Source organism: Gastrolobium bilobum, unplaced genomic scaffold (assembly GCF_033153095.1).
Source record: "Gastrolobium bilobum isolate Gb01-03AN ecotype WA unplaced genomic scaffold, APGP_CSIRO_Gbil_v1 utg38826, whole genome shotgun sequence".
In the NCBI taxonomy this organism is placed as follows: Eukaryota; Viridiplantae; Streptophyta; class Magnoliopsida; order Fabales; family Fabaceae; genus Gastrolobium; species Gastrolobium bilobum.
The window spans coordinates 167,351-178,548 of record NW_026896019.1 but is presented as its reverse complement, the minus strand read 5'-3'; the positions used below and the strand labels follow the sequence as shown (position 1 = coordinate 178,548).

The window sequence follows — 11,198 nt, the reverse complement described above, 5'->3', positions numbered from 1 at the left end:
TCATCTTAATTAATAAAATTAACATGGACTTGTTGAGTAATGTTCATTCTCTCTTATTCTGTATCTGAGTGTTATGATTTTTATTTTTATTTTATTTTTTTTGTTATTGACCTAAAGGTAGGATTACAAAGCTTCTGGCTTATCTTTAACTATAAAGAATGCTTTTAATTATAAGTTATTTCAAAAATAAAGTAGGTCAATATAAATACGTATTAAATTTATTCGGAAACTTGATTGTGATAGAGATAATATATTGTATCACTAAGCTGATTGATTTGAGTTAATTTTAAGAAAATAAGTAAAAAATTAAAGACATTCATGGTATAAAATACCATGCACAATTAATATATTTATTTTCACACACACACATAATTAAATGACCGACTTTTAAACACTATAAATAGCTTAGCTTCGGGAGATGAATAATGTTTTATTTTCGTTCATGTGTAATTTTATGAGGCTGTGAATATGATTATTTTGTTACAAATATTTATTTGCATCTAAAATAAGGGGCGAAGTTACGATCGATGAACTTCCTTAGGTACAGAATTGAGACTGTTCCGTAACATTGAATGTGAGCCAATCCACACAACAATTGGCTTCATCATGGAATTACCTCCCAATTTCTGTGAAGAAGCAACTTAACGCCTATAATAATATTACCATAAATGTGGCATCTGAATTACCATTTTTCAATAATTAATAAGCAACATAATGATAAAAAATATATATCCCTTGACTATTTAACTCGGATTTTAAAATTTTAAGTCCTAAAAAGTTTATATAAGTACAAATACATATACGTATATACATGGTTATTTGATTAAATATGTATGTCTCAGAAAATTAAAATAAAAATAAAAATTTCATGCTCTGTGTGTTGAGATATATAGTCTCACATTGGTTGTATGAGGCTATGAGCAACTAATGTGAAGTTTATAAGGCTTTGTGCACTTCCATCCTTTGAGCTAGTTTTTGGGTGGTGTATCCCAAGGTTCTTTACATGATATCAGAGTTTCGTCACCCTCCACTTTCTCTTGTGAACTTTCTTAGCACAGGTAGGTTGGGCGGGCTCTCGTGTGAGGGAGCGTGTTGAGATATATACTCGCACGTAGAGTTTATAAGACTTTGAACACTCTCACCTTTGAGTGATTATAGTGTATCCCAAAATTCTTTAGAGTGTGTTCATCCGGTTATGGTGCAAGATCACATGCATCGGAATCCCTTCTCACATCGCATTTTTTATTTGTCCAACCATTTTGAATCACTATTCTTCGTATATTCATAACTTGATGGAGATCAAAAGAATAAATATTCAATATACACAGTAAATCCAAAGCATTTATTAAAGTGACTGCATAATTAATTACTATAATCATGATGTACAGCACCAAGAAAGCGCAGACAACTGTTAAGTGTTTCTTTGTCGGGTGTGTGTATATTTATATCAAGACATATCTCTCTGCTAAGTTAATCCAAAGTTATGCTTTTTGTCCTTTCCTCGTCGATTAACACAACTTTTAGCATTTGATTCTCTGCACCAATGTTCTTTGGTGGGTATCACTGTGTACTATAGCTTGGTTGGCCTAATCTCAAAAGGTAAAACTGTTACACATTTAGAAATTGAAAAGAATAAACATATAGGGTTTTCCAATACCCAACCTATAAATTTGAAAGTACAAGCCAAAGAGGAGGTTGAGTAAGATTGCAGCAAAACACAACACTTTCTCAAAAATTAATGATGCAATTTGTTTTTTCTGTCTCCTTGATTCGATTCTTTTATAGAGTCTATGTAATGTTCACAACCATGTGCTTTTGATTTAGATTGCCTGTTCATGCTTTATGGTTTCTCCTTAAAGGTTCATTGGTCTTCCTCTGCAAAGTTTTTGGGTTATTTTATGGTTTTAATGTTTCTAAAGTGAATGTAGATAAGTTATTTATATTCACTCTCAAAATGTCGTCGTTTTGATTTGAAAAATTAAAAAATTATAATAAAAATGACTATTATAATCCTGAAATAAATTATAATTACAATAACACCTTAATTTCTGCCTCAAAACGATGTCGTTTTAGGCTCGATGTAGATAAATTATCTACATTGACGATAGAAAAACGGAACCCTTATTTTATAGTTATTAGTTAGGATAATTTTATTTGTTTATCTATTTCACTCATATATTATATGCATAAAGTTCTTATTTGTGTTAAAAAAAATTATAATATATAATTATTTTTATTAATAGAATAAGGACAATAAAATCGTTAAACGAAGGTCCATCTATAATTTTTAGAAAAATATTATATTTCTCTAAAATTATTGATGAATCTTCATTTACCAATTTCAGCTTTTGGATGAATTGGTTGCTTTATCAACCTTCATGTCAATGAATCACGAAGAAATTACTGGACCGATAACCCCAACCCTGTGATCCTTTTTTAATATTATGCAGCACAATTATGGATGATACATTACAGAGTGTTCCAACATTATAAGATATTTTTCTGTTGGAAATCGATATCGTTGATTGAAAATGTTATTCGAATGGTTAAAGCAAGACATAACATAAACATTATTCCAAATAATGCTCCTATATAATAAGTTTCTAATTTGGTTTCATACATGCTTCTCTCTCATTGATTTTTCTTAATTGCCAATTGCCCTTATCAACTATCATAAATCTTATTCTTCACCGGCCACCGCCCTAGAGCGGAAGGTTTTTATCACTTAACATCAGGTTTTTATCACATTAGATGACAATTTTGTAGTTATTAATAAAAATATATCATTTGAAAATAAAAAAACACAATAAATCACAAGCAGCTAAAACCTAGAAAATAAGACTTTTTAATCTTTGATAGAAAGATTAAATTAAGTTTAACTACATCCGCATCAAAAAAGAAACAAGATTAACTACAGTCCAAGTTGGTGTTACACATCTCAATCCCCCACCCAAAAAAAAAAAAAAAATCCATGGAAGGCAATATAGCACTGTGCCCTAGATAATGAATCGCTATCTGATTGAACAGGTGAATTTTGCTCTAGTGTACTTTCTGGTTAATCACAACGTTAATGTCATTGAAATGTGCTTTCAATAATTATTAAACCAAAGGATTAATCACAACGTTAATGTCATTGAAATGTGCTTTCAATAATTATTAAACCAAAGGATCACACAATACATCAAAATATAAATTGGAAAGATATATTTAATTAAAAAGACTTGCTCTGACTCTACAGCCACACAGAAGAGCAGCACAGAATTGAAGAAATATAGACCTCAAATTAGTTTGCAAACAAATGCCAAAGGCCTTATAATTCGAGTGCAGGACAAACATGCAACTGTTTTATGAAAAAAGAGGTTCGATATCTATCAGTCACTTCATAAATCTAATTGGCTGAAACTTTTTATTATTAGTTTCACTCAAGCCCCTTTGAAAAAGTAGATGACATATTAATTAAACATTCCTCGTGGCATAGCTGCAAATAAAAAAAAATGCAGCTTGTTACTGCCTTTCCCTTGTTGAAGGAGTACCCCACAATAATTATAATTTAACTCCTTATTTTTTTTCTTGATGACCAAAAGAAGGATCATACAAAAGAACTTCTGTTTACTTCTATTTTCTATCAACCATAGGCCAAGCTAAAAAAACTTTTACTTACATAAGCAAATATGAAATTTACATATCTGCCATCACCAAGATGAAAATACTACTAAATTAAATTAGAAAGGATAAGATACTTGTAACTCAACTAATCAAGAGTGATGTCATCCAAAAACTGAGACCATATATTGTTAGTGATGATATTTTGTCAGCATTGCAGCACAGTCAGATTGTTGCGGGTACTGTATGTATGATTGCAGCTAAAAAGCACCAATTCAAGCAGAAATGACCGCCACACACATGATCACCACACTTGCAAGTATTAACCACAGGCACAAGCAGCCCTACCATGAGATGGACGGCAAGATTGGCAGACAGAGAGATTCATTTAGTTAGCCCTGCCAATAATGAAATCATGAACACCCTCAACATTTTGATTAAAGTAAAACTTCAGCCACAAAAGCTCATGAATCTACCTCCCTTATCTTAGCAAACTAGAAGGTTTACTAAGGTCCCACAATCCCACAGCATATCAAAATAATATCACATAGGCCCTCTTCCAATGTCAAACACATGACTTTGCATCTCTTTTAGGGGCCAGCAGATTCTTGTGTAACAAAAGGCAAATTTAGGCTTGGCACCAAGACAAGCTAGAACTTGGCCACTTGCTAATTTCCAGCAGAGTTACATTACAACCATAATAGCCACCCTCCAAAAGCCAAAGTTCCTCATTAATCAAAACTGCAATTTCTGCTTAAGGTTTGACCTTAACCAGCTTTGTTACTGATGCTGTCAAAGTCAACATCGCTCTAAAGCCTCCAAGAAAATTAGCAGCATGTAATTTCCTAAGGACAACATGCCCAAACAAAGCAATGAATCTTGACCCTATCATCCAACATAGGAAAAGTCACTTCACCTCAAACGGGTACAGGTAAACCATAATTAAGGAATGATTTTATCCTCCCATCCAAGCCTGCGGTCACAATGACCATACCCCATGCATGAGCACGGGAGGTACTCTTGCATGAAGATTTCAAGAACTTGTATTCAGATTTATTCATCGTGGATGTTTTAGCCTTGGAGCTTGAAACAGGAAGCTTCTCCTCAGGCCATGTTGCAGATCCCTTGGGAAAAGACTCCAAGAAAAATTCTTGGCCCAGAGTGAAAGAAGAAGGCGCACTGACACACATAACTTGAGGTGATCCTTTACCCAAGACGTCCAATTGGTGTTCATTTTCAGTATTTTGAGATTTCAAACCATGCCAGGGTACTGCAACGGATGCATTTGAGAAAAAACGCTCACAAGACCTAATCTTATTAGCTTTCATGGGATTAGACTCTTCCTGACTAACGTTCCATAGATATACATTAGAGTCTTCACATGCTGATAAAATATGTTTCCCATCAGAAGTAAATGATGCACACATAGGGCTCCCTGTGCTAAGGCCTAAAAACAAAGTATGAAGAACCTTAGTAACAAAATAAATAATAAAATAAACTCAAAATTAGAGGCCACTGAAACAATAGTAGGAATAATAGCTAAGCCTTATCAAGCTTCAAGCAATCATGTGAGTTGTCAGCATTAAGTTCCCCAACAAAAAAGCCAAAACAAATTGAATAGAAAAATAGCCTATTAAATCCTAAAAGAATGACTTTTGGGGACTGAAGAAAATTCTTCATAAATGAAGGAAATAGACAAAGGAACATACTTTTGTATTTGCCAATCACATTAAGCCCATCAAGGATTCTGACTTGTGAATCAGCACAAGTAACCATAACTTTGTTAAAATCTTGCGGAAGAAACTGAAATAACATATAAAAAGTAGATCAGAAAAACTGAACTTAAATAAAAACCACAAATACATGGTAAAAAAGCCAAAACGGCACACTTGGCACAAGAAGCATAAGAAAAAAAAATACCTGAAAAGCAGTTATCCCTCTGGCAGGAAGTTTCTTTTTACTAATTAAGGATACTTGGGAATCTAACTGCAGGAGATTCTCTGGTTCAAGCAAAATTGAAAACAAGCAGGGATAAGGACCAAGCTCAAATCTTGAGTGATTGTAATATAGCAAATGACAGTGAAAACACCCCAATCATAATTTGATTAACGTTTCCAGGCATACAGAATCTAGTTACTTCATCAAAATTAGTAGTTTAATAACATAGCCTAACATCCTGTCTGATAACTACTTACATTTCAATAGCACAATTAATCATATGTTTAAGAAATAAATTGAGTGGAAGAAGTGTTAATTTTATCACAGATTTAACATTTTCTTTAAGTAGAGTGGTACCTATAAGGCAGCCCAATCAGCAAATCTATTATTCATACTTTAGTGCAACAGAGGAACTACATTGATCATCAAGTAAAAAAGCTAACCACATAAAGATCTGGTTTAGCAAATTTAAAAACTTCAATTTCAATGTTGGTCTAAAGAAAGATGTAATCACAGTGACCATAATCCATCCAGGAAATGCCCCTTTGCAAAAAATAAATTAAAAAATCATGTGCAGGGTGTAGTTCACTAGTTCCACCAAGCTATATTATATCCCTTACCAATCATAACACAATAAAAATTTTAAATCCAAATCCCAAGCAATCATTATGAAATCTACCAAATGACACCTATCTTGTTTAACTAGAGGAAAATGAAATATGGAGATATATGTAAAAATGATAATACCTGATATATTATAAAACCGACAATTGCCTGCCAAGGAGCCAACAATCCCTCCCTGTATAAAGTACATCATTCATCTGAGATCATTTCCTATAGTCTTTGTTTCTATAGAATTTAAATTGGTTTAGAAAAAAAGTTACCTGCCCATCAGGCCGATAACATACTGCAGTCACTATATCTCTGATATCAGTCCAATCAACAACATGACAATCAGGAATTGCCCAGATGCGCACTTTCCCATCTATAGATCCACTAATGAAATAATTATCATCCACTGGATTGAATTGTATGCATGTAACTATACAGCATTATCAAATACAAAAAAAAAAAAAATTGTTAGACAATTTGGGATGATAAAAACAAATTAGGATAACGGCTCAAGAAGCCTGAAAAGGAAAACAGCAAGACTCACCATAATTACTGTGTGAGAAAACTTTCAAGCAATGGTCATGTTTCACTTTCCATAGACGCACAGTATTGTCAACTGAAGATGACAGAAGATACTGCATAAAAAAAGAAGATGAAGAACCAAATCAATTTCACCAATACATAAGTGTATGCTTGGTTTATTAAATAACAAAATTAATGACATTCACTCACATTATTCTTTGACCAAGAGAGATCCAAAACTTCACCTTTATGCCCACGGAACTCATGCAATGGTTTCTCCAACAACCGGAAGACCTTAGGTGGGAAAACGATGCAAGCTGAATCTGATGTTTTTCTAAGGCTCTTCAGTTTGCTAATTTTTTCCTTACCCATCAACAGTGGTGTCAATTCAGAGAGATTATTTACTTTAAAGTAAATGCAGGATGGGTCAATTTCTGGAATGTCAATTTCATCACATCTATCCTCCTCAACCACTTGCCACAAGCGCACAACCCCATCTTCACCGGCACTGGCAAGATACTGCCCATCAGGACTGAATTTCATGGTCAAAATCGAACCATCATGTGCTTGGATATCTTGCCTCATGTAAAGAGCTGAAAGTTCCTTCATATGCTTCCTGCATTGACGGACCTTAACTTTCTGAAGCCTACACCCTGAGAACCCAATATTACCTTCTCCTTGATCAATCATACATGTTATCGACCGCAATCTTCTGAACCAACCCCTTCTAGCACTGCTCCTCCTCCTCCTCCGAGCAGAAGCATCACCATCAGTCTCCTCAACCCCCCTATCATCCACCAAACATTGAACAGAAGGAGACACACCAGAGGCGTTCTCAGAATCCTCTGCAGTCACCAACTGATCTGAATTCAGATCTCTTCCATCACTCATCTTCCTATGCTGGTGCCCCTCCTGATCCACATTACACCCCACTCCATTCTCCAAAATCCCATCTTGACATGGCAAGTTCTCCACTAAACCAAACTCCTCTGATGAATTCACACTAGGCCAACAAGACATAGATGATCGACTTGAACAGAAATCTTCTTCAAAACCACAAGTTCTGGAAACAGCCCCACTACTATTATCTTTTACTCTATCCATCACCTCTTCCTGCTCAACACTAAACACATCTACTGAATTTTCAAGGTTAGTACCATCCATACTAAGTCCCATGCTCTTCATAAACTTCATCCTACGCTCTCTCACACTCCTTGGGCTCCGAATCCACACTTCATAATCAAAAGCATTGGATACCCCTTCATCAGCGCTATCAGATTTTGCATCCGAAATGGACACAACATCATCCTCTTGAGCGTCGAAAAACCGACATTCTTCGTCTTCGCTGAAGCTACCCATGATTCTTGAAATTCAACCCATTAAATCCCCCTCAAAGAAGCAACATTTTAAGCACTGGAAATGTGTCAAAATCCAATTTTTTTTACTCTCCAGAAGAAGCCACCCAGATCATGAACTATATATTTCAAAAAATGAAAAGCACAGAAACCAATATCAGCCGATATACACAATTTACTAAACCACACAACAATGATAATAATTTAATAAGAAGGAAACAGAAACCGAGAGATCCAACATAGATCCCAATCCAAACCCACATTAACCTGGCCATAACAAGGAACAAGCATTCGATAATTGGGTATGTAAATCACTATCGAGAAATCAAAAATGAAAATAAAAATAAAAAAATAAAAAATCCAAACTCAAAAATCAAAATGAACCGACAGAAAACAGAAAAAGAAAAAAGAAAGTCGAAAGCACATCAAAACCCGTGAAAAAAAAAGGCAGAATGAATTAGAAAAGCGGGGAACTTGAGAGAGGAAGTGTTGGAAGGAGACAACTTTACGAAGAAGAAATAATGAAATATGCTTACATGGGGTTGGGGTGTGTTGATGATCACAAGAAGATTGGTGAGAAGGGCACAGATCGAAGCAGCATCGAAGTGTTGTGAGGAGACTAGGAAGCAAAGATGAAGAGAGCACTGCACTATGAGCAAGAACGAAAATACCAAGGGACTACAGATATATATATACAGGGTAATACTTCTCTCGTTTAACATGAGAAAAGTTTTTTTTCCTACACTAACAAGAAATGTGGAGCCCACAAGTTAAAGAAAAATAAAAAAAAAAAAGAAATTGCAAGCACGTCTTTTTATATCTCACTGACATGAGATAATTATCTCCTACGGTTGGAGAAAACTATTTCCGATATATATATATAAGTGAATGTGCAAAAGTGAAAAAAAAATAAACAGAGAGAGAAGGGGAAGGAAAATCCGTTTTCAAAGGAACAAAAAGAGGAAGGTGGCAAAGGGTAAAACAGGAAAAGGGAACACATTCATCGATATTGGTGAAAACATGGCCCAAGAAACGAGATTTCGAGGGAGAGCACTGGGCAGGGGCGGGTTGTGTGTTGTGTGCGCGAATTCTCTCTCTCTCTATTTTTCTCTGCTCCTGTCTTTATTTTGTGCTAATGTAATTCTTAAAAGTTAAAAAAAAAAAAAAAAACACAAACACAACAATACGCGTTCCTTATGGGACGTAGGATATTGTGACAACCAAATATTACTATCAATATTATTATCACATCTTAACTGTTGATTTCCGTCAATCAACGGTTATCATTTATTGTGAATTAATAATTAATTAATGAGTTTGATTTGAAAAATGATAATCGTTGATTGGCGAAAATCAACGGATGTGGTAGTAACATTGGTAGTAACATTATTTAGTTGTCACAATATCCTATCTCATGTTATATTTATAATTTATTTTTATATATAATCTATCTTTTTTTCAATCTTTCATGACCAATATCTTAATCGTGAATTTACGTCAATCAAAGGTTATTATTTTCACAAATTAAACTCATTAATTAATATTTAATTTGCCATGAATGATAACCGTTGATTGACGAAAATCAACGGTTAAGATATGCTTGTAAAAGATTATAAACAAAAATAGGTTGTAACTATAACCTTTCCTTATACTTATAACTAAAAATATTTATTATTGTTATAACTAATCTAATCACCATTAATTTCTATCAATCTAACGATTATAATTTATTGAGAATTAATAATTAATTAATAAGTACAACCAAATAATTTTCAGTAAAGTATAACTGTTAGATTGACGGAAATCAACGGTGATTAAATTGATTGTAATGATGGTAAACATTTTTTGTGGTAAGTATATCCTTCCCTTTTATAACTAATTCAAGTTTTTACAAAATACAAAAGATTATAAATAGGTTCGCTTTTTTTCTACAGTTGCTGTAGTTATCTGCAGTAAGCTTAATACGACGTCATTTTGGGACGAAAATATGATATTTTTGTGATTTTAATTTATTTTAGGGTTATTAATTATAATCTTTATAATTATAATTTTCTAATGTTTCAATCTCAATACGATGTTTTGAAAATAAATGCAGATAAGTTATCTGCATTAATTGCTGAAATATTTTTCTGATTATAAATATAGGTTGGATGTTTCTTCTTTAAATGGATATAGAATGGTATAATTTTGTCCGTTTGTTTTCTGCTTCCTTTTGTTTCAAAGTAAATTGTATTATTTAAAGCGAAAGAAAAATATAAATAATAAAAATTACTAAGAAAAAAAGTGAGTGATTTTTTTTAATTTAAATAAAAAATTATTAATTTATGTTTCTCTTTAATTTAAATAATATAACTTTATATTCTTTAAAAGGATAAATATTTTTTTCTATAAATATACAAGGTTTATTATTATTTTATCAGATAAGTTATTCTACCTGTCTTTTTTAATTTTTTTATCTTTGTCTGTCACTCTCTTATAATATCATTAGATCATATCTCAATATAAGAAAGAAATAAAATAATTGAAATAATGGAAATTACTTAAATTTTTTTTTTTTTTTGGGCTTTAAATCCTAAGATGATATTAGAAATGATGAAACACATACTCTGCTCAATTTTAATTCTAATGTGTGAGAACTGATCTACCATATTATATCGTAATGAAAAGATGTGATTTGATGAGAAAATTAAGAAATCTTAGAAGGTATTATTTCAGGAAGATAATATTTTGATTCTAACGTTATTTTGCGTTTAGAGAAGAAAAACTATTCCTTTTTTTCATTGCATATTTGCCAGCTACTACAATTTAAAGAAGATGATTGATCAAATTCTCTTGATTGATTTATTAATACATGATTAGGGGAATGTAAAGAACTTTACGTACTATTAAACAAAATTAAAATCAATTACAAAAGCCATTTTTTACTGTAATCATTTATTTCAAAATAGTTATTGTAAAAAAAATAGAAAAACTAATTAAGTTAGGTTGGAACCGAAATATGGGAGAGGTTATAGTTAGTACATTTTTTTTTTAATACTTGTTACTACAAAATCTTAACCGTTGATTTCTGTCAATCTAATGGTTATAATTTATTAGGTCACACTTATTAATTAATTATTAATTCTAATAAATTATAACCGTTAGATTGACGAAAATCAACAGTTAAGA

The 11,198-nt window shown here is 32.6% G+C and overlaps 1 protein-coding gene across 1 annotated transcript; it reads right to left on the bottom strand.

Moving 5' to 3' along the window:
• Window positions 1-3,604: 3,604 nt before the first annotated feature.
• LOC133297334 (uncharacterized) lies at window positions 3,605-8,674 on the bottom strand. Its single transcript, XM_061496455.1, has 8 exons — window positions 8,567-8,674; window positions 6,886-8,149; window positions 6,698-6,788; window positions 6,426-6,583; window positions 6,289-6,340; window positions 5,524-5,603; window positions 5,313-5,406; window positions 3,605-5,050 (listed from the first exon to the last, which is right to left on the bottom strand). The coding sequence occupies exons 2-8, from the start codon at window positions 8,032-8,034 to the stop codon at window positions 4,521-4,523; spliced, it is 2,154 nt and encodes a 717-aa protein (XP_061352439.1). The 5' UTR covers window positions 8,035-8,149; window positions 8,567-8,674; the 3' UTR covers window positions 3,605-4,520.
• Between the last annotated feature and the right edge of the window lie 2,524 nt (window positions 8,675-11,198).